The sequence below is a fragment of the Haplochromis burtoni genome, unplaced genomic scaffold, assembly GCF_018398535.1.
Source record: "Haplochromis burtoni strain Fernald_Lab_line unplaced genomic scaffold, NCSU_Asbu1 Contig_50, whole genome shotgun sequence".
NCBI lineage: Eukaryota > Metazoa > Chordata > Actinopteri > Cichliformes > Cichlidae > Haplochromis > Haplochromis burtoni.
The window spans coordinates 1,724,067-1,748,112 of NW_024582411.1; the positions used below are offsets into that span (position 1 = coordinate 1,724,067).

Below are 24,046 nucleotides of genomic sequence, written 5' to 3' on the forward strand. Positions count from 1 at the left end.
CTGTGTTCCTGTCAGAAGGAGGAGGCACAGCAGGAGTGTCGGGGGGCGGAAGACTGTGCCTCAGTGCCTCTCTCCTTCTGACATTGTTAAACAAAACCCAACAAATTTATAATTATTCATATATTCATATGTAGGTAATGTGCTCAAGTTCTTGATAACCACTCTTTCTCTCTCTTAGGGAAATCCTTTGCAGAGGAGTTGTGAGAGCTATGAACCTATTAGTATTTTGGCCTCAACATCATATTTATATAAAACTGATATTTCAGTGAAGATTTGAACCCCAGTCGGTCGCGACAGATGGCCACCCCTTTCTGAGCCTGGTTCTGTCGGAGGTTTCTTCCTGTTAAAAGGGAGTTTTTCCTCCCCACTGTCGCCAAGTGCTTGCTCATAGGGGATTTGGGGGCTTTGTTAAAACAACCACTGATAAGTTCAGTGCCATCAGATTTAGTTCTCAGCAAATATTTAAATGGATGATTCGTCATCAAGTGAGGAAACATCCATTTAAAACATATTCACGAGTTGTATTTAGTTTTGTATAAATATGATTTCTGGGACACTAAGGCCAAACACAGACAAATTTGTACAATTGGGGGAAAAATAAATAACAAATCTATAAGAAAAAGATCCGTCATTGTTTCATGTAGAGTTCAAATAACACACCATTTGATGTCAACATATGTTTGTTACATTTTGCAGTGCTGGTGTTATATTCTTATGATTTTGTTCATTTGATGAGTATATCTTTCTCCTTTGTTTCACATATTTACTGCTTCTTGGCTAGCTTTAGTCATGCTAGCATCAACACAGGTAGAAATAGATACACATCAGAGAATCACCATGCATCGGCCTATCTTAATGCAAATGAAAAACGACAAAAATCAAAATATAAATAATTTTCAGATTACTAAAGCTATCAATGGATCCACAGCTCCGACAGTGAAAACACAATCATATCATGTTCAAGTATGTTGTTATCCAATTTTAAAACTATAAAATAGAATAAAGACTATTTTTAGTTTACTTTGTTAATAAAGAAATTTCTTAGAATTTTCAGAAAAACTAACGTTATACATAGCAAAATAAGTAAGTACAAAGTAAGTAAAATTTTATTTGTATAGCACTTTTCAAGATAAAAATTACAGAGAAACTAAAACACACACACACAAAAAAATAACCACAAGCAAGTTTTAACAGATGAGTTTTTAGCTGTTTTTTAAAAGAGATCAGTGAGTCCCTAGATCCCAAGCTCAAATGGAGAGAGTTCCAGACTCTGGGGGCCACAGTTTCAAAAGCTCTGTCACCTTTTGTTTTCAGCCTCGTATGATGGACAACCAGCAAGCCCTGATCACATTATCCTAGGGACCTGTTGGAGATGCATGGATATTAACGATCTCTGATATATGTCGGTGCCTGTTCATGCAGAGCCCCTAATGTCAAAGTCATATTCTTAAAGCGGACTGAATTTAATGGGGAGCCACTGCAGCTGGATCAGCAGGGGTGTGACATGAGAGTACTTGGAAGACTAGGTCAGAAGCCTTGCAGCAGCATTCTGAACACCCTGCAGACGTTCCAATGAGGCATTACATAAACAAGTGAACAAAGAATTACAATAGTCCAAATGAAATGAAAGAAATGCATGTATGACAATTTCGAGGTCTGAGCATGACAGTGGACACAACACTGTTTCTTAAATGATAATAACAGGAGCAAACCAGAGATTTAACATGAGCATCCAAAGTCAGCTGAGTCAAAGTTTACTCCAAGATCCCTAGTAGAGGATTTGCCAAATGTAGCAAGAGGACCTAAATTTTCCATAATCTTGGACACAAATTTATCGGGAGCACAAACAAGGACTTTGATTTTCTCCTCATTAAGTTGAAGAAAGTTATCAGCCATCCAACCTCTAATGTAGTCTAATCTGTAGTTTGGAAACATCTTGGGGCTTAAAGGAGATGTACAACTGAATATCATCTGTACAACACAGCTAAGCGTTTTGCAATTTGGCATGATTTAAAACGTTTAAATTTTTTCTGTATTAAACGGCAGAAATTAAGCTTTCTTGTGGGAGTTCATTTTTGAAAAAAAAAAACAAAAAAACCTGCAGCTTCAGAGTCTGTGAGATGTTGGCTTTCAGCCCTGGCAGCGTGTCGGGTGTGGAGCCAACAACTCACAGATTTTGAAGTGTCGGGCCGCACTTTGTGTTTACATCTTTGTGTGGAATCTGTTTACCTGCTTTCATTTGCTGTTTTAGCTGTTTGGTGGTTGTTGAAATAGCTTTAACCTGAGATTCTGGCGATTCTTACAAAATACACATTTATTCAAAAATCAATTCAGCATTTAATGAATCAGTATCACATTATTCAAGGTATAATCTTATAATTCTTTTTTAAACCCACTCCTATGAAATATTCCCACCAGGCCATCTGACAACAACAGCAACACACATTCCTTCATCTGAGGCTTGGTTTGGTTTCAGCAGGCTTCCTTGAGGATGCTTACATGCCTAAGTGCTTTGAGTTGCTGCTGATGTAAAAGGATGATAAGATTTGTGGATTACTGCAATGAATAGTGGAACAGATGTACCTAATAAAGTGGTTGCTAATTACATGTAGCATGACTTTGCTGCACTATACATCATGCTTTGTTCTCAGATTGCCTGATTGTATAAAGTTTTCCAAAAACAAATCTACTCTACATTAGGCCTATGTAACCAAGGTAACATCTGACACCACTTCCGGAAATCCCTTCATTGTGGCGGGAATGAACTCTGTATAAATTCCGGGTCAATCTGCTGCATCTCCCCTGCTACATGTCATCATCCCTGAATGCATTATGTGCGAAAAAACATGGCCGCTCCCGCGACTCCAAAATAGTTTTAAACAACAAAGATTTAATGAATAACAAATTTTTTTTTTAGTTATTCTCAAGTATGTTTTTATGTAGTGGAGATAATTTGCAACATACATAGAGTAACTTGTCATAATAGTTGGGGTTCCTTTTAAATAGCTTATCAGGTTCTATTTGCTATCATTTCTACTCAGGGAGAAATGAAATAGGAAATGTATATGTATATGAACTGCAGTAAAAATATCAGTGTGAAGAAAGGTCATTTTATTTTTTAAGTAAGTACAAAAATTATATTTAGCCCTTCAAGCTTTTTAAATATGGTTCAGTTTGCTGTTAGCAGTCTGTGGTATCACATTGAATCTAATTTGGAATTATCAGTGGTTTAATGTAATAATTACAAAATTTTATATTATTAATCTGAATTTATTTTTAGTGTTTCCGACCCAATTATATAGAGCAGAAATGTTTCTTCTTAATGGTCATTAGCATTTAACCATATCTGGTCAGTCTTACCTCCGGAGGGCAACATCGCCTGGGTCCTGTTAGGCTTTTACAATAAGGCATGCAATATACATACCTGCCTATATATCTATATAGATATATATAGATCTAGATATACAGATAGATACACACACACACACGCACGCACGCACACACATCTCTTTACACAGTGTGTATATATATAAATATATATATTTTTTAAATGTTCATCTTTATTTCATGATTTTGTTTTATTTTTAAACAACAATTTCAAGCTTTGCACGTAAAAGATTCTGACCACAACAGCCTGTGTTCTGCTTAATATCTTGGCTGCAGGAGGAGCAAAACATCACATATCAGATCCAGCCAATGACTACATATCCCATGACAAGAATCAAAGACATCTGAGAGGAGTTCAACTGGAGATCATGAGACTAAGTGGTGAGAACAGATTTTCTCCATGACCAGAAAGATGTAATCTCTCCTCAGCTAGTTGTGTATCCTTCCCCATCAAAGCCATTTAGCAGTTAGGCCACCCGAGAGAATCAAAATCTAAGATATCAGTGAAATAAAACCTGTGAAAAAACAGTGACACCACAAGAGTGCTCAGTCAAAACCATCAAATTAAGATAGCATTATTATTTACAATATTATTGTAATAATATTTTTTTTACAGATTTTTTTCCCCCCAAACAAAAATAGATTCCTTCCTTTGGTCAAGTAAAAAACAAAACAAAACAAAAACCCCAAAATGAAAACAATAGTGAAATGTTCTTTTCACCAGTCTTATGTTCCTCGTGTTTTTTTTCCTACAGTCATCCAGGTTCTTGAGGCTCTAAGGCTGCAAAGGAGGTGTCAAGGCAATATGGTTATGGTGCCCCTAGCGCTCCATGCTGCAGCATGCTGGGAGTAGGACTAGAAGAGTAGGAGAGGGGCAGAGGCATTGAAAGAAGACCAACGTGTCCTCAGACAGCAGGTGAAGGTGCATCAGGATCAGGCTCATTGCTGTAGTTGTTGCTGTAGTGGTTCCCACTAGGTGGGTGATTAGGCAGGATATCCAGTTCATCCACTTGGGGGCCAGGGTGCATCACCACCAGCTGATCTTGGGGGATGTCAGCTGCTGCTGCTGCTAGGTTGGTGATCGACTTGGACTTAACGCACTGGAAATCAACATGGCGGCTTTTACCCTCCTCCTTTTCCCAGGACATGCGGATGAAGGGCCTCTGGACGTAGTTGTAAATGACCTCTGGACGACCTCCTGGTCTTTTCTTGACTTTCTCTTTATACGTAGGGTAACCTGTCAGAGAGACAACAACACTAGTGGCTCAGTTTATGCTAACTTTTGTTAACACAGAATACAAAAAAGCAAACACCAGAAGCGAGGGGCTCACCCTGAACGTGATGTGACTGACCATTTGTTTAAAAGGAATCAATGCATTACCAAGTGTTGGGCTCTAAATGACCTTTTTCTAGTTTGATCGACTTCCCACTTTAGGCGTGCCTTTTCAGTCACAGCATACAAAAACATTCAGGTAGCAGCATGTCTATTGTCTACATCTGGTATGTGAACATAATACTGCACTCCAACTGCATATTAACTTGGGCAGATGTTAAACTGAGTGAACAAAGCAGTTTAGGTACAAAACCATTACATCATTTTATTAAATAAAATATATTTTGTCTCACGCCGACCACAGTTGATTCATTTGATTCTGACTCTAATAACATCCAGATTGCAAAGAGGCATCTGCTGATAGCTATTTTATGCATTAATTTGCTTGCTGCCAAACAAATCTGTAATTATAAATCTGCAGTATGCAGTGAGTCGTTATATCCTGTACTGTTCATATAGACATCTCTCTCCCACTCATGAGAATGGAAAAAAAGAAAAAAAAGAGAGGACATCAATATTTAATACCGAAAAATTCAGCTCACCTTCAATGCCCAGCCTTATTTTCTTCAGTCCCCGCTCTTTTAAAACTGATTTGGCAACGTCTCGGTTTTCGATATACTTGAAGAATCTGTACAGTTTTGTGCTGTAAATAACTACAAGGAGAAAACAAACAAGGTGGTTTATTGTGCGTCTGTGCTCTGAGATGTGTGCCTACGCTCTGAATTAGTGGGTACTCACTCTGTGAATACTCTTCCCCCATTTGTGGTGGATATTCTTCATCCCAGTCAACCACATCATCATCGGTAAGGACTACAATGTGACATTCCCTCTCTCCGCTCTGGGCGCTGGCCACCATCAGAGGCAGAACCATTTCCTCGAGGTAAAACTCAAATTGACGCCGAGCTCCATCATTGGACAGCTCATGCATCAGGGCACCTGTTAACAAAGAGTGAGACTTTAAATTCAAAATTTCCATCATAAGCATAAACTTTATAAAGTGCACAAAGGTAAGCAAGTAACCCCTGAAACAACTAAAAACAGGCCCTCTGTTCTACTGTCATGCAAGTAGCCTTTATCTTTCACCACAGAGCTATTTCAGAGGTGCCTTCATAAAAACTGAATTCCTAATTAAAATGTTTCTTTCAGATCAGGATACTACTTGTAGTTTTAAGTTCAAACAAATAATTTACAGGTAAGCAAACAACCATTTCCTTGCCTCCATTCCAGCAAAGTACCACTACAAAATCTTCAGTGCTAATGAAGAAAAGGTCTGTCCAGTCTCGCAACCATCAGTTTCAGGCACTATTATGTTGCAGTGCACCGAAAAGCCTTAAAGAACCCACTCAAGATGACCGTGAATCAAATTTGTAGGCATATTTACCCCAAAAAGTTGAGGAGGAAAGGAGACGAAATGTCATACATGATATGCAACAAGTTGTGGCCCTGAACTCACTTTCACATGAATAAGGACTATATGGATTTGAGAAATTTTGTTTTTCTATTCATTATAGGCTAAAACTCTAAAAGAAAAAACAAACAAGAAAATGGTAATTAACCAGAATTACCTGCTGACTTAAAAAAATAAAACATCCTACGTTTTAGGCACACGTACAGGGAAAATTGCTTGTTCTTAAAAGCTGTATTTTTTTTTAAAGCCAAAAATCTGAAATCCTCACAGGTTGGCGATTATGATCAATTAGCTGCAATCTTGTTAAGCCTTGCAAAGTGACGAGGCACTGAGCAGTCTCCCTGATCAATGATACTCAGCACTGCTACTGTTAATGCAACACTAACAGCTTCAGTGTCCCAGAAGAAATACTCACTGAGGTCTCTGCATTTGATGGTGCTGTAGTCGAAAGAGATGCATAGATAGTCACACGCCTCACGCAACTCGGGGATAGAGATTCCATCAGGACAACGGATTATCCCAGATTTGTAGTAATCCTGCCAATTAGAGAGAAATCACAAAGAGGAAATCATTAAAAACACCATTTATCCATCAACTTAAATCATACAATTACAAACAAAATCAAAACCCTTTTCATAAAAATGAACCCGGTAACAGAATCTCAGTTTGCTTTCTAACAGCAGTTTCAGAGTTACACATGTTAAAGGAGACTTCCATTACTGAGCCTGTTGAACTGTTATGAGGTGGGTTTTTAGTAGGCCAAAGGTAACATGCAGTTTGGCAGGAAATTAGATGCAGCAGATAACACCATGCAAATGTCAAACTGTGAATTAAAGCTCAGATTCAGATCAGTCAGATTTGCTTTGTCATTCCAGCCTCATATACACTTCAGATACCTGAATGGGCTGTAGCAGGTACGCACTGTGTTATAGTTGCAGCAGTGTTTTCTGCAGGGTTGGTTTCTGGTGCATTTTAGATGAATCAGACAACAAAAATGCAGCCTAATCTAATCGTACGTTTCTTAGAACTCACCAACTGCAGCTTTCTCAGTAAACTGCGTACTACTCACTCACCATATCGCAAAGTAAATTCAATTTTCCAACATATATCTACTTAAGAGTTTCAACATGAGCAATCGGTCGCTAATTAGATGTAATGTAAACAGTACAAAACAGCCCATGTTGAGTAATATTCTACCTGAATTATGGGTATTATATAATGTTTATTTATTTATTTTTTTAATTTAAAACTAGTTTAGTTTAAAACTAGTTTTATTTCAGCACCATCTGTATTATGATCTACTGTTTATATTACTGCTTGATAGTAAACCATAGGAACCAGTACACTACTCTAAATTTCAGGCATTATATGCATTTTTCAATAACACTGCTATACCAGTAAATTAAGTAATTTAAACATGACCCCATCCGTAATGGTCATGCGGATGGGGTGGGGGCTGTATTAATTCAACATCCTGATCATACAGCGCAAATAATTGAAAAAATTAAAAATTCACAAGTCAATATCAATGTAGAAAAAACAAAAACAAAAAAATATTCAACACTAATAACTGCACATTTGTTTTGTGTCATCTCTGGCCGCATTGAACTTTGATAGACTTTCACAGCAGAGGCTCAGACAACTCCTCACACACACGGGGATCCAGGTAAGGAAAATATAGTGTGTCGCTCAAGGCTAACAGGTGTTATATGTCCCACAAAGATTGGAAGAACACATCCCAGTGGGAGTTTTATTCACAATTTCCTTCTACATTCTGCTGTGGAAGCATTAATGAGCAAATGCTGATATATTTAAAAATTGTGACATCAGAAATTGGTGTTACATCTTATACAAAAGCAATAAAGGCAGCCTGTTAAGAACTGACTTTATAGCCCTGTGTAAAATATTTAAGTTTGGTTAAAAGAGCAAGGAAGTAGATTTTTGTTGACTTGATTGTGTTATTTTATTTATTTATGATACATTTTCAGAGCTTTTTAAGCCTCCGTTGTGATTCGACAGTAAAGAGAAGATGAGAAAGACCAGGGGAAGTAGATGGCCTTAGGGCAGATTGTTTGGGTTGCCTACTCTACCCAGTGAGCTAAAATGATCCCACGATAGCTTAATATCTTTTAATAATAATGTGACACAGATAAAATCATTCAGCATAAGTGTGTATCCAACATTTACCTCACAATCATTTATGCATACAAGGATTATGTAAAAGAGAAACTAACCAGAATTGCTCTGAAAACTGTTGAGCTAATCCCCTCAGCCACTTCGTACTCCCCTTTCTCGTTGGGCCGTGTGAAATTATGTTCTCTTCCAGATCCAAACATTCTGTGCAAAAGAAACTTTGATTTATTCCCCCAACTCACAGATCTATACTTATATGCGTGAATATTAAATTTTTATTTAAGTTTCAGTTGTTACAGCTATGATGACTAAAGACAAGGATAACGAGGATTAAAATATACTTTACCTGCCCAACATGGTATTGGGCTGTGCAGTGAAGATAGAAGGATCCACTACAAAGCGTGTGTTGTCAACAATCAGAGTGACTCTCTCTGAGGTCCGAATGTTTCGGTTTCCAACTGTGCCACCGGCTCCCCCTTCCTTAGGATTCTCATAGACAAAAACCATTTCTCCAGCTGCCAAGCTTTTGAAAGTGCCCTCGGTGCTGGACAAGCTACTGTTGCGACTGCTCACCACCCCACTGCTGCTGGAACCGCTGGGTGAGACTCTCTGAGGCCGCGGACTACTGGGCCTCGATGACGAGCCGCCATCTCGATCACGATCTAGACGGGCGGGCGGAATGAATCACCATGGAGAAATCATCTTTGGTTTTAATGTCCAAATCAAAGATCAAAATCCAGATAGAAAAAAAGTGCCTAGATTGTAGTAACATTTTAGTTTGCAGCTAAGATTTGTAAAAGAATTTTGTATTTCTTTGCAATATACACATTGTATATATACACAAGGTCCCACTCATAACATTTGACATGTAGGCAGTCAAACTTCTCGGTCTTGGTCTAAACACAGGTGGATAAGCATTGCCTTGATCTGCTCACAGCCAAAAGCAGGAGACCTAAACCATGTCTGAGCTGCAAGTTGATAAATTTGGTCAGCTGTTTAACAGAGCTTGCCAAAAGCTGCAGAACTCCAACATGACACCCATATAAGCTGTCTGTTCTTTCCACGCACACTCACCACTGTTGTGCTGGCGGGTGGGTGATGTGACGTTGCGAATGCAAGGGGTAAGCTGGCCTTCTCTCTCATGCGAGGAGTCCCTGGAGCGATCGCTGGAGCGGCGGCGGTCACGTGAGCGGTCACAGCCCCCGCTGGCACCATGTAAGCTCATCTTCCTATGTTCTTCCTTCACTTGAGACGTACGGGCTTGGCTGCTGCTTTTGAAACACAAAAGCATGTGTAATGCACCTCCTCCCTTTCTCAAGGCCAGAGGATATTGGTATTTCATAGTTTTATGACGCACAATGTGGAACACATTTCACTCAACATGGCTGTCACAGCTTTTGGCTTAGGTCATTTGCCCTACAAACAACTGTAGTAGTGCCAACAAGCTTCATAAAGACATTTAAAACTAACCACCAGACCAACCAGACCAACCAGATTCTTCTTTAATAAAACAGTAACAAGCCGCACATTGTGTATTGCAGTCAAATATAGATACTATTACCTTTGATATTTAATTTGAAAGAAAATCAAATCAGAGTTCTGACATGCTTATTTTATGTTTATTTAGAAATTTCATTTCTAAATAAACAGTATGAGCAGTTATAAATAAAAGTAGATTAAAATTCAAATGGGAAAAAGGCACAATAGAGCTAACCATTAATTTCTCAAAGACCAAATCTTCTTAGTGTTTAAAAAAACAACAACAATCAGAGAAAGAATAAAATTCACAATTAGAAGCAGAGCTACAGGGTAAAAAAAAAAGGAAAGGGAAAAAAGGAAAAAAAAAGTTTTGTTTAACCTTTTAGCCATTCACAGATACATCCCAATCCTGGGGCTGAGCATACACTTGCAGAGCTTTCCTGCATACCAAAAATGTTTGTCGGACAAAAATGTTGGCCTTCCAACAATGGAAAATCCCAAGGCCAGTGTTGAAAATGTTTTAAATTACTGTTTAAATATACTCAAGCTTGAGTTTCATTTTGCTCACCAAATTTCCAGAAATAACCAAGAAATTCATAGGCATGTATTAAGCTAGTTAATACCAAGTCACTGTCATAACTATATACCTAAAGTGCTACAGGAAACATGCCTTCAAAAGGTAGGAGACTAAATTATAAAGCAGATAAAGATAAGGCTGGCAGATGAGTTAACAAGAAAGTAAGGAAAGGCTACACAGAGCTCCATGTGGTCATCACGAACACGTTTCAGTAAATATTCACTTAACATCCATCAATCCATCTTCATCCGGGGCCGGGGCAGCAGCCTAAGCAGAGAAGCCCAGACCTGGCAGGGAGAGGGAACTCATTCCCGACCCACCCGGAGTGGGCACTCCACCCTTTTCTGGCTGAGAACCATGGCCTCAGATTTGGAGGTGCTGATCCTCATTCCCGCTGCTTCACACTTGGCTGGGAACCGTTCCAGTGCGAGCTGGAGGCCTTCACCTGATGAAGCCAACAGAACCACATCATCCGCGAAAAGCAGAGATGAGATTCTGAGGCCACCGTAGTGAAAGCCCTCCGCCACTTGGCTGCGCCTAGAATTCCTGTCCATAAAAATTATGAACAGAATCGGTGACAAAGGGCAGCCCTGGCGGAGCCCATCACCCACCGGGAACGAGTCCGACTTATTGCCGGCAATGCGAACCAAGCTCTTGCAACGGTTGTATAGGGATCGAATGGCCCGTAGCAATGGGGCAGACACCCCATACTCCCGCAGAACCTCCCACAGGACACGGTCGAATGCCTTCTCCAAGTCCACAAAACACATGTAGACTGGTTGGGCAAACTCCCATGCACCCTCAAGTATCCTTGAGAGGATAAAGAGCTGGTCCAGTGTTCCGCGACCAGGACAAAAACCGCATTGTTCCTCCTGTATCAGAGGTTCAACTAGCAGACAAACTCTCCTTTCCAGCACCCTGGCATAGACTTTCCCAGGGAGGCTGAGGAATGTGATCCCACTGTAGTTTGAACACACCCTCCGGTCCCCCTTCTTAAAGATGGGGACCACCACCCCGGTCTGCCAGTCCAGGGGTACTGCCCCTGATCTCCACGCAACATTGTAGAGGCGTGTCAACCAGGACAGCCCTACAACGTCCAGAGCCTTCAGGAACTCAGGGCGGACCTCATCAACACCAGGGGCTCTGCCACCAAGGAGTTGTTTAACTGCCTCAGTGTCCTCACCTCCGGAAATTGGCGGGTCATTCCCCTCATCCCCAGACTCTGCTTCCTCCTCGGAAGACGTGTCAGTGAGATTAAGGAGGTCCTCAAAGTATTCCTTCCACCGCCTGACAATTTTCTCAGTCGAAGTCAGCAGCGCTCCGCCAGCACTATACACAGTGCAGGTAGAGCACCGCTTTCCTCTCCTGAGACGCCTGACGGTTTGCTAGAATCTCTTCGAGGCAGTCCAAAAGTCTTTTTTCATGGCCTCTCCGAACTCCTCCCACACCCGAGTTTTGCTTCAGCCACTGCCCGAGCCGCATTCCGCTTGGCCTGTCGATACCTGTCGGCTGTCTCCGGAGTCCCACAGGCTTACCAAGAGCGATAGATCTCCTTCTTCAGCCTGGTGGCTCCCCTCACCTCTGGTGTTATTCACTTAACATCACAGATAAATATGTGAAAGATAAGTGAAAAGTAAGTTTGAGCCTTTGGGCAATCTCAAACCCATGGGAAGTCAACTCCATCACATTTCCATATATTGAAAACCTTAAATACTGCCATAAACAGGCAATATTATTTGATTTTCAAAAATTTTGTCAGTGGACTAACACTTCTCTCCAGTATCACGCAATCATTGAGTTACAGGGAAAGTGCTAGGCCAAATATATATTCATAGGGGTTACGCCTATGAGTTAATACAAAGCAGGACGGATGCAAAAGATAAACATAAGCAAACCGATACTTTCTCTTGTGATATCCCTGGAACAGGGCGTATGTGACTGTTGCTGTGAACTTTACAACTCCATATATTTTCACCTGGCTCACCTTGAATGCCTGCAGAGTTTGCGCGGTCGGCTCGCTGTTTTTCGTTCCCAGTTTTCTGTATCACTGGAGTTGCTGTCATATGACGGCAGACGAGCTGCCATCACCCGGACAGGGGGTAGCCCGGTCTGGATCTTTCACCGTTCATTATCTGTTCGACAAATGGCGAAATCAACAAGTCAGTTTAATTCCCTGGTCAGCCTCGTGTAAAATCCACAGGTAGCTGCTGTCGGTTAACAAAAAAGCTAGGTTGTGCAGCCAAGCTTGAGTTGAACAAAGATTGATTGTCACGTTTATCGCTGTTATCAAATTAAACGTTGTCGACGTTGCTGTGAGACGACTTTGCTATTTTAGCATAGCTAGCTAGTTAGCTAACTAGCATTAGCAGTATTACCAGCGGTACGTTACAACAATATCAGAACAAACTTCCGAGACGCAGAATGGCTAGTAAACATGCTCCAAGAGTGTCTACAGACATGATTTGATACCGTGAGATACAGGAAAGATATACAGAAAAAACAGCTACCTAGCTGGCTACGGTTTCCGCTGCAGTATAATCCCACTTGCTGGCCAGCTAACCAGTCATCTCCTTTCAAAACACTCACCCAGCTGACGTACGACGTGACGACCGTTAACGGCTCGACGTGCTGACGCACTTAAAACTACATTTCAAAGTCATTGCTACGCTCGCCGATCAAACGTGTCTCAAAAGTTAAAGAGTTGAAAAATTAAATGTACTACAGGTGACTGACCTGTTTTCAGTTGGTAATAGAAGAAGTTTTTCTTTTTCTTCAAAAAAATCAAAAGAAAGATGACCGAGTCCCTCAAGTGTCGCGATATGTTGCGTGTGCGATTGCTTTTTTTTTTTTTTTTTTAAGTTTCCTTTATTCATGAAAAAAAAAATCCAAAATGTGAAGATACTAGTACCGATATTTGTAAGCCTATAAAAGACAAAATGAACCATGGAGAAAAGGAAAGAAAAGGAAATATGAAATAAGGTACAAAACAAATAAATAAAAGTAAATAAATAAATATATGTTTTCATGTACATGTAACTCAGCTTATGTGGAGAACTGACAGCAGATATTGAAGAATGTAATTGCATTTATAATTAAAACACCCATTAACATGTGCATTAATTTATTATATAATAAATATAGCACTATTTTAGACTCTATAATCAGCAGTTCCCACTGATTAGATGTTAAATAAATAACAAAATTAGGTTAAGTTGTAGGTAGTCTCATATCATAGTGGTGCTTTGTCCAATTAATTTAAAGGCCTCTAACTGGATGTGAAAAAAACACCGCACACTAGCAAATCTTTGCAGAAGACATTTTTATTTTAAAGTATTAATATATAGATAATCGTTATAGTAGTAGCAAAGTCGCTTATTCAAAGTAAATGCAGGGTCATAGCAAGGGTGCTTGTCAATTAGCCAGATCAACTCTTTAGGACATGACTGGAGGACAGAGCAACACAACAGCCGAACAGGATACATCTATGTCTTATCCATCAATCATAACATCTCTCTGCTTTGCCTTTATTCGACACAAGTCAAACAGCCTGTTATGATTTGCAAACAATATACACACACACACACACACACACACACACACACACACACACACACACACAGTATACAAGGCTGGAAAAGTCTGAATATGATGATATGATGCAATATGTGCAGCCATAAAACTGGCAATATCACCATCGGTCAGTAAAATCACCTTAAAAAAAATTAAAGTGGGACTAGACATCAACTGAATTCTAATCTTTAGGACTGAAAATTGATGATCTTGTCTTATGACTTTTTATCAAGTATTTCTAGAATAATTTTCGTGTATGGCCACTCAAAACATCAAACAATTCTGTAATCTGACAGATATATTACAATTTTTTGCAAATTTTAAAGAACATTACTTAGTGGGAATTATTCCTGCGCCAAGAATATGTTAAACATTGTGTAATGTATTGTATGTAAAGCCATGTATGTAATCTATGTAAAGTCAAGCTAGCGAACGCAATCCAGAAATTGCTGACACAAAAGGCATGTAGGTTGAGTTGTCGTATAGGTTACATCTCACAAAGTTACCCAGTAAAAGTGATCAATACCTGACAGTAAGAATGAAGTACAGCAGTTCAAAGAGAGATCAGAGAGGTTCTGCAGAGCACTTTAGAGAAATTTGTTGTAGAAAGTTAAAGCAGGGGTAAAAATCACCAGCAGAAAATCTGACTCAGTCCTCAGGAGATCATGTTAGTGACTATAAGAGGACTGACTGAAAAACATACAGTATAACTCCTGAAAGTCATTACATAAAGGCATACATATGATGCGCATGTAAGAAGCACACACAAGAAATGTAAGACTAGCCATCTTATTGGTCCTTTACAATATGCAGTAAACAACATTTGTAAATAGTGATGTGTATGGTGTGGAGAGTAGGAGGACATTTTAAAACCTTTTCTTCCCCAGACGGCCTGAGATATTGACTGTAGTACTTGTAATCCTACTGATATGACATTAAAACAGAATGTAAAAAAAGGGAAAAAAAAGAGGGAAAACATTTATCAGACAAGAAAAAAAATAGAATTAAAAATAAAATAAAAAACACAATAAAAGCATAAATAAATCAATAAATAATCTGACAAAATTTTAAAATAAGTTAAGAACAATAAGAAAAAAACATCTAAAATAACTCTTGGAAAAATAGTCAGATTCTTCAGTAATGCATGGGGATTTTGTTTCATAAGATATACTGAACATTAAATCACTTGAATTTGCATATTTTGTATAACTTTTTTAGATTTTTGATCCAAAAACATCATATTGAAAAAGATTTTTTATAGTTCTTGCTTTTCCATGTAGTGGTTTAGAACTGGCCACAATAATTCCCTTCAACTTTTCCTGGAGCCAGTCTTGCCTTTCTCCTACTTGTTTGTGTTCTCGAACATTGTGCATAAGCTGCACCTCACTGATAGTCCTCTTTCTGCACAAACAGAAAACACACACAGTCAACTCAAGGAAGAATTACAGGATCAGTTAATTATTTAAGCTAATTGTGCATTATTAATTTTCATTCCAAAGATGATATTTCACTGTAGAAAGTTTAAGAGTTTACCTCAGTGGTTTAGCCTCTGTGTGGAAGCTCCAGAGGAGGATTACCAGAACCAACATTTCCAAGAACCTCAGTGAAAACATGTCGATTAACTGAAGCAAATTAAACTATTAGTTAGACGAGGTATTTTCTACGTATATTTTCAAAAATATATATGTATATTACAGCCATCTATTTAAAGACATATTCATTGGTCATTCTTACCAGGTCTGGTGTCCTTCTATCCAAGAAATAGTGCGTCAGAGCTGGTAGTTAGAGGACTCTATCCGTCTGGGAAAGAAGTCAAACTTGTTGATCAGTCTTTCGTGTTAGGAAGGCGCTCTCCTTTATATACAGTGTAGCCCTCCCCTGGTCATCAATGAGCCATTTTCACTGTTGATGTTGATGTCACTTTTCCAGTGCATCAATGCGAACAGGCATCTGCATGACACCACCTCCACCACAATTCACTACTAACACATCTTTCAACACCTCTGTAAAGGAGCCTGCTTGTCACACTGGTTTTGAACATGCTCCATTTTCACCCTTCATCCCGAATCATTTTTGTTATGACATACAGGCTATGTGCATACACTTTAGCAAGCAAATCTCTTTATTGGTTAGTATATCTCTAACAGTATATGCCTCATGCAGCAGGACTGCAGTGAAAACATATACTCTCTAAAATGGCAATAACTGTCAAGCTTAATTTATTAGCAGTGCAACTTATTTTATGGTTCATCTCATGCAAGCTCTAAAGTTTGCAGAAAGGTGTAACTGCATCAGGCTGCAGACATAAAGCATTCAGTGTTGCCGATTAATATAATGTTAATATAATCTCTGAGCTCTCTGACGTGACGGATTGACTGAATACCTACAGATCTAGTTCTTCTGTTCTTTCAAGACTTGCTAGTAGCAATAGAACATGTTAAAAGTAGATTGCATCAGCTAAGGAGATCATATATTTTCATCTTCATCAAGAGTATAGAACCACTGATTTTTTTTAAATTTTTAAATTTTTTTTGCATTTTATGTGAGAAACCTCCCCCCCATATCTGTAAAATTTATTTTTGAGAATTATGAGTTCTCAAAATGTTCTTTAATGAAAGAAATTTGTTGCAGATGCTTGTATAAAGCTGCTGTAGGAGTGTAGATTCTACAGTGGTTGCATATAAAGCTTTACTCATGATATCAAAGTGGACCGGACATTTGAAAAACATACAATTAACATCCTGTTAAATATGTAGCATCACACTTTGTGAGGTATGGGTTATGGATAACCTTGTCATGGTGTCACAAGCTGCATTAGGTAACCGTGGAAGATGTTTTCTAAATGTGGCAAAGGAATGGCAATGTCATGACTGACAGAATAGGTGTTGCAAAAGGCCCTATAGCTTTCTGTCATTTAATTTTCCAGCAAAATTTAATCTATACAGGGTGTATTAACCAATCTGAACACTTTTAAATGATATTATTTTCTGGAATGACAGGCTGCATTTCTTACAATTTAAAGGAATTCCTTTCCTTCAAAAAGCATTAATGATTAATTGACTTGTATAATGTGGCAATAGTGCCACATTCTAAAGCCGAAGGTTGGTTTGGTTGTATTACACTAGAATGATCAGAATTGCAATTATAGCACATATTACTACAGCCTAATTAATAAAGTGTCAGATGTACTGCAAAGTCTCAAAGACTGACTAGAGACAAAACTGACATATCACAGAAATTAAAAAGTGAATTTACAACAGGCCAGTATACCTGGCTCAAGTACATGTTTTGCCATATACATCTCTGTCAGCTCTCTGCAACATGCTGTAAAACAGCACTAAGAACCACCTGTGCTTTCAACTGGGCTTGATTTTTTGCACACGTGTAGTATACTCAACCAAGCTTCCCCCATTACTTCATGTGGTCACAATGTGAGCCATCTAAGTTATGGTATGCTGCCAGGGTGCAAGAAGACATGACAGGGATTGATGGGAAGAATTGCATGCAAATCATTAACTTGGGTCACCCCCATGTGACAAAGAAAGCAACATACATAAAATGACTCATCTCTTTGAACTACAGTATATTTAGCCGTGTTGGCCGTAAATAGGCCTAACATTTTGGTTCTTAACAAACTTTCATTGAATTTTAAGAGGCTATATTTGTCATACCCTGAGTTCAGGTGGAAGTTGGTGATATTTAAGAAGGAAATACAATTAATTAAAATAACACAAGCCAGTGCACAGGGTATATTGATTTTTGATAGACCTAGCAGAGGGCAGATTCATTTCACTGGCCTCTATATTGTGTGTTTAAAGGTATGGAAGGACACCCAGGCCATATAAGCGCTCCCTGACTTCTATAAATGGACCTACTTTTTTCATGAAATGAGGTCACCTCACTCAACGATATCATGTAACGAAACAGGATATATTTAGATGCTTGACATCATCCCAGCTTTGCTTTTGAAGCCAAACAAATGCATAGAATGCATATTTTATTCACACCGATTGGATAACAATTTATAGCCTATGAAGTGGGCAGAGTCTAATGCTGCAATAAATCTTTCAGATGCGTGTCCATCCAAGTCTTTCTGGAGCAGCTCAGCAGTTTATTTGCCAAACCAAATGTTTTTTCCCTTCATGAAGCAGGTTTGCAGGGATACGCCAGTCGTGTCAGTGCCATTTTATGTGGATTCCCACACTCACATCAATCAATCACAGAGCTTTGCAATGTCCATTTGACTACTCAGCACAGGTGGTGGTGGTGTCAAATTAGTAGTCAGTATCTCCTAACCGACTGAACACACAGTATGGCCTACAAAGAAAGAGCCCACCTGGATCAGGTTGGCAGCAAACTGGTCAGTTTTTTTCCCCTGTTATTATCATTATCATTGATGTTTTTCTCACAGCAAGCAAAGTTATGATAAGTAGAAAATTTCACATTAGCTTATAACAATATATTTTGAAACAGTTTTAGTTGGCTGTACTATTCCATTTAATACAAATACTAAATCCGTGTGTATATGATTATGATAATCCAAACTCTACCTGGAAATGTTTTGGAAAGTCTTTGCGTTCAGCTTGAATTTAAATAAAGTTTAGAAGTTTATGCTTTGTACACTAAACATCATGACGATTCAGGGTAATACCATGTTAATACCAAATTAAAATAACTGATTAAAAAAGATGTTAATCAAAAGAAATTTAGATAGAAAAGGACAAACGACAAGAGGCACAGAAAGCAGAGTCTGATACTGCTCAGTGATCATTTTTTGTAAGACTTTTATATATCCAGAGGAAATCTGGCATTTATGCATGATTCTGTTTTGCTTATGCTCTGCTGGTTATTCACACAGTAATACTTTCAAACCTGGGAGGTTTCCAAACAGTAGAACTTTATATAAAGCAGCTTCAGAGGAGTCGACTTCTTAACAATCACAGTACTTTTTTATTTTTTTTATTTTTTTTATTTCTGGGTATTATATGTGCAGTTTAACCTAAAGTAAAAAAATATTTAACCATTCAGTATTTTGTCTTGGATTTGTTGTTATTTAATATCAAAGCAGTATGCAAGTTGTGTCATAGTAACCTCAGTTGCTGCAATGTTATTTTGGTTGTGAAAGTTACTATGAAAACAGTGGTTTCCTCACAGCTGCTCATTATAAGTTTAGATTTCTTCCACAAGAGGTCACTGTGATCCAGCAGTTCAGTCAGGCAGACCAAAATCCACTGTAATCCTCTTTAATTACATTATCAGAAGAGCTTTCTGTAACAGCTTTGATAACCAGTATTATCACCAAGTTTATAGTTTGTAGTTAAGTATGAGATTGAAAAAACAGTTTTTGATGCACAATATTTGAAAGCAGTGAAAGGGGTGATAAAAATATGAAAACAGGAGGTTTCAGTCTGATATCAACAAAGAAAAAAACAATAACAGCACAAATACCACAAAATAAGAAATGACCCTAATGTAGTCAGCTGCAATTACCTTGTGAAAACACGCCTTACACTTCATTGCTTGTTTACCAATTATCTAAAGTTTATATTAGTGTGACTTTCTCAACTTTTGGTAAAATACCTGCCCAACCTTCATTGGCATTTTGTGCAGAATTTACATGAAATTAATTTCTCTGAGTTTATTGATAAGCCTGTCTAATAACATGCAAAACCGATGCAAAAAGATGAAAAGGCTTTTATCAGCCTTTTCATCTTAAATACACAAACAGGTCCTTCTGGGACATGATGAGGGAAATGAGGCAGGTGAGAAAAATGAGATAAATTTCAGAAGAGACTGTCATGTGGGTTAAGCAGAGTGTGCTGCTGTGTGTACTGTGTATATCAGCAATGTTGTCTGTGGTAAAAAGGTGCAAAGAATTTAAAGCACAAAACATTGTTATTCCCACCCACTATGAGTCCAAAAGAAAGAAGCCTCCTGCTGGGATTACCTGGTTGTTTCCAACAATTTGTTGTCTGAACATTCGTCGGTATGAGACGATTGTGGAAGTGAGAATGTATTAGAAACTCTGTGTAAAGTGCATAAATATATGAGTGATTTCACGGCGCCACAGTGTGTATTTTATTATATGCGCCCTTGTTGGTCTCACTTTGTTTCCCTGTACACACTCCTTTGGGCTTCTTACATTTTGTGCTACATAGTGCTTCCTGTAGCTTTGTTTTCACAGCATACATTGTGGAAACTGCTTGCATTAAAATTTATGTTTGTACCTTAAAACTTATTTTCTTTCCTTAGTAGTTTAGTGGAAAAAGGGACAAATTGCATCATAACAGCAAGATGCACCACTGTTCTTGTTAAGACTATGAAGGTTTCTAGTGTAAATTCAGTATGAACATGCAATTACATAAAAACGCCTTTTCTGTGAGTTACAGGTGACCAATAACACTAATGCATCTTTTTGTCAGCGAGGCTGTGAATACATGAAGACAGCTCCACTTCCACATAAAAGGAAAAACAATATTTAAGTTACTGAATCATCTACTTTAAAAGATTATACAAATCAATAAAAAATAACCTTCCATACCAAATAGAAACTGTTGGCTACAGAGCAGGTAAATTCACTTTGGTTTAGATTTAAATATATATTTACTGGTCTGACAGCCCACCACTTCTCCACCAAGCTGATTCATATTTCAGCTTGGAGCCATGCCACCTACATGTGACCTTGATAATGATAATGTATACTGACTCAAACTGAGTCACTGCTGTGCAAGCAAAATGTCAGAGTTGGCTCACTAACCCACTTTCCCTGCTGTGTGAGATAAGGAGGCGTTGGAGCTTCTGAACTCCACTTGAACACTGCTTGGAAAAACTGCCTTTGGAGCAGGTGGCCAGGGGGCCAAAACAGAGCCACCAAAGGGTCAGGAAGACTTTTAAAAGCAGAAATTGCAGAGAACTTCAGCATTATTAAATAAAATGCACTACTATACCTTCATTTCCACAGAGGATGCCAGTGTTACTACACAGGGGGTCTCAGCTTCTCATCTCCACTGTGACGCATACGTTTTAATAGACCTGTAATGACAACTATTGAGTGTGTAAAAAATAGATATTGTTAAAATATGATTTATTCTTGTTGATCACCTGTTTTGTAAGTGAGCGGCTCATTGAATTTGAACATTGCCTTCATCGGTGTGGCTCGCTTGAGATCAAATTTGTCCGTTTGTGGCTCATGAGCTAAAATAAGTTTGACACTCCTGCTGTAGAGGCTGCAGCTATCCACGGGATGAGGTACTGCTTCATGCGTATTATTATTAACCACATACTGTATGCTGGTGTTTATGAATTTCATTTTTATTTTGATCAACTGAGCAGAAGTATGCTGTCAAAGCCGCTGAGCTGATCATTAACTGGAACGGTTCAGAATGATTCAGCATTTACTGAATCACCTAGAAGAGTCACTCCTTTCTAGTTTTAAACTGTTTCTAATAAAAAGAAGCTTAATTTTGCTCTATACGACTCTACTGTCCTATCAAACTATTAATAGGCTACTACCTAAGACATAAACTGTGAGATTAAGCCATCCCAGGGAAGAAAAAGGCAAAGAAAATGTAGTAATTTTATTTCAATTAGCCTACTCACTCACCCATAGTTATAATCACTGCTGCTGTTATAGTAAGATCATTTATCTGGGGTTAACGCTGACCTCTAATTGAGTTGGAATCTGGGAAACGTCGCCATAGTGTTGCTGATACTAGCTAATATTATTCACCTCTTATTGCAGTCAGTATATGCTGCTCTCCACCTGATCTGCAAGCTCTGCCGATGAGCTCTCATTACTTTGAGTGAAGAAACTCTGTGCATCAGTACACACAGGCTAGCCAGGAGGAAGGTTATTATGTAAAAGAGACACATTAGGAGAATTATATGACAACCACAGGGACTGTATATAAAAGATGGATGTTGATTCCAGTTTGAGAAATGGAGGTCGGGGGATCCTCTGGTTCAAAAAAGTATAGAAGTAAATGTGAAACTGGGACCCCACTAAACAGCTGATGAATTTATAAACTCAACTGTTGGTTTCAAGTTATACCAAATTCAACATGACATTCAATTTGTAAATTATGTAAATTATTAATAATTACCCCAATATCTAATGAACACTCTAAACACCTAAATTTTATAAAAAGTCAATTATACATTTTAATTTAACCTCCTAAGACCCGAACTCTCTCATGGCATGCATTTTTAATTTATCTTTGCTATTTGGGCTGATTGGGACCTGATGAATGTAAAAACAAAGAATTACCTGTTTTTTGGGGGGTGTTTTGTTCCTGATTTTCATTTCTGAGAAAAATGAGATCCACATCAGAGGACATTCTTTTTAAATTTCGATAGAACAGTGGCAGCATGATGTCCTCGTAAGTGGATCTCAAGCCCTTGTAGAGCAAAACTTTGTATTTTGGTCTAGACAACCAATCACTTATTTCATATTAATTTCTTTCTAATTATCCTTTTTGCGTCCTTATCCACACTGCTCTCTTCTATCTCACCTCCACCTCATCTGAAGCCTCATCTTCTGAATTGAAGTCAGGATTTTAACATATAAAAACATCCATAAACATGGTTAATTATTACTGATAGTGTCGCACTTGTCCTCTGATAAACAGCTTGATTACATATTTGCTAATTGCTGAAGCCTGACAATGTTAGATCCACTGCAGTAAAAGTTTCATTTACATCTGGCTAACAGTAGCAAAAAAGCAGCTCTTGTCAACACAAAAGTTCACGGTATCCTCAATTATTTACTCAATGTCATTGTCATTGGAAAATTAAACTATTGTGATTTATTTAATGACACATTTTTTTTAATTACTTCTGATGTAGACTTTATTATTTCTCCATCCATTTTCTTCTGCTTGTCCAATTCAGGGTTGCAGGCTGGACATATCCCAGCCACCTTGGGGAGAGAGGCTGGGTGCACCCTGGACAGGTTACCAGTCTGTTGTAGGACTAACAGAGAAAGACAGACAGCCATGCACATTCACATTAACACACTCACATGTTGTTATTATTCAGGCAGTTTAAAATAGTGTGTACAGCCTCTGTCATGGGGAACTACATAACAGCAGGGATAAAGTTGCAAACAGCAGGGGTTGATTAGAGTCAAAAAAGAGGATAAAGCAGGGTGGGCTTCAGGGTGTCAGCTCCATCCCTCAAGCATTAGTTTCTTTATTATTACCCAGAGGGAGGAAAAAGCAACATATGACTACCTACCAGAGTCTACCTATGCATGCAGTGCTTTGTCAGTCAGATCCTTTTCTCACTTTTCGCATCCAGTTAAAAACAAACAAACAAACAAAAAATCAAGCAACTAAAACTTATAAACTTAGGTCTTTCTAAAGCCAAGGAGGAAAAATGAAGAGGTTGGGTTGCTGATAGGATTGCTAATAGCGGTTGAGAAATGGCTCAGGTAATGTGCCTAATGTAAACATATACTAATTTCACAATGCCGTGAACTGAAATTAGATCAGAATATATGTTTTCCTTTTTGCACCTGTGTGGTAATTTTTACCACCTCCCATATTTTCATTTTTTTACAAGTATGAAACAAACAGTGGATTTGGACATTTCTGACACTCTTTCTCTGTTAAAACAAATAAAAGGTCTCTCAGGAAAAATCCGAAATGCTTGTTTTTGTCTCCGCTGGTTGCAAAGAAGTTTCGGTGTCTGACTGACAGCAGCTGGCAGGTTGCCAGAGTATTACACACTGAAAAATAAGAGACCAAAATAAACAACAAAGCAAATGAGTAAAAACAAACATGCAAAGTCAACTGTTGTTTGTGGCATTGAACAGAAAGGGGCCACAGCAGCATCTAACATGTGAGTGACATTCACACGCTGTTTAATGCGCTGCAGCTGAGCAGCAAATTAGCTGTCTGGCCTTGAAATGTTGAAGTCTAAAAATATTTTTGTTGTTGTTTATTGCCATAAATGTGCGCTATGTAAAATAACAGCTTACCTCCTTCACATTTACAAGTAGCGGTAAAAACACACACACACACACACACACACACACACACACACACACACACACACACACATAAACACACACACACACACAATAAATACTTACGTGGATGAAGTCAAAGATCAGTGGAATTTTTTTTAAGTCCTTCTAGACGTCAGTTGTCTCTCAATG

The 24,046-nt window shown here is 38.5% G+C and overlaps 2 protein-coding genes across 3 annotated transcripts; both read right to left on the reverse strand.

The window, feature by feature from the left end:
- Window positions 1-4,012: 4,012 nt before the first annotated feature.
- btbd10b (BTB (POZ) domain containing 10b) lies at window positions 4,013-12,948 on the reverse strand. Of its 2 annotated transcripts, none has more exons than XM_005936471.3 (9): window positions 12,825-12,948; window positions 12,302-12,449; window positions 9,336-9,529; window positions 8,608-8,923; window positions 8,363-8,465; window positions 6,544-6,664; window positions 5,459-5,656; window positions 5,263-5,373; window positions 4,013-4,624 (listed from the first exon to the last, which is right to left on the reverse strand). In XM_005936471.3, exons 2-9 carry the CDS (start codon window positions 12,400-12,402, stop codon window positions 4,293-4,295), a joined length of 1,476 nt encoding a protein of 491 aa, XP_005936533.1. In that variant the 5' UTR covers window positions 12,403-12,449; window positions 12,825-12,948; the 3' UTR covers window positions 4,013-4,292. The 2 variants fall into 2 exon arrangements, with proteins under 2 accessions (XP_005936533.1, XP_005936530.1); XM_005936468.3 differs by having other exon boundaries at window positions 9,336-9,532.
- On the reverse strand, window positions 12,402-15,500 carry pth1b (parathyroid hormone 1b). Its single transcript, XM_005936472.2, has 3 exons — window positions 15,421-15,500; window positions 15,156-15,288; window positions 12,402-12,449 (listed from the first exon to the last, which is right to left on the reverse strand). Exons 1-3 carry the CDS (start codon window positions 15,498-15,500, stop codon window positions 12,402-12,404), a joined length of 261 nt encoding a protein of 86 aa, XP_005936534.2.
- Between the last annotated feature and the right edge of the window lie 8,546 nt (window positions 15,501-24,046).

Bases quoted from the DNA above. Each gene is read 5' to 3' on its own strand.
- pth1b (XM_005936472.2), bottom strand. From the start codon at position 15,500: ATGTTTTCACTGAGGTTCTTGGAAATGTTGGTTCTGGTAATCCTCCTC. The intron at 15,289-15,420 runs GTAAACTCTTAA...CTGTTTGTGCAG, and splicing joins ACAGAGGCTAAACCACTGAG to AAAGAGGACTATCAGTGAGG. The intron at 12,450-15,155 runs GCAAGAACTATA...TTTGTCGAACAG, and splicing joins CTAAACCACTACATGGAAAA to ATAATGAACGGTGAAAGATC.
- btbd10b (XM_005936468.3), bottom strand. From the start codon at position 12,402: ATGGCAGCTCGTCTGCCGTCATATGACAGCAACTCCAGTGATACAGAA. The intron at 8,466-8,607 runs GTAAAGTATATT...TCTTTTGCACAG, and splicing joins CCCAATACCATGTTGGGCAG to AATGTTTGGATCTGGAAGAG. The intron at 5,374-5,458 runs GTGAGTACCCAC...TTCTCCTTGTAG, and splicing joins GGGGGAAGAGTATTCACAGA to TTATTTACAGCACAAAACTG.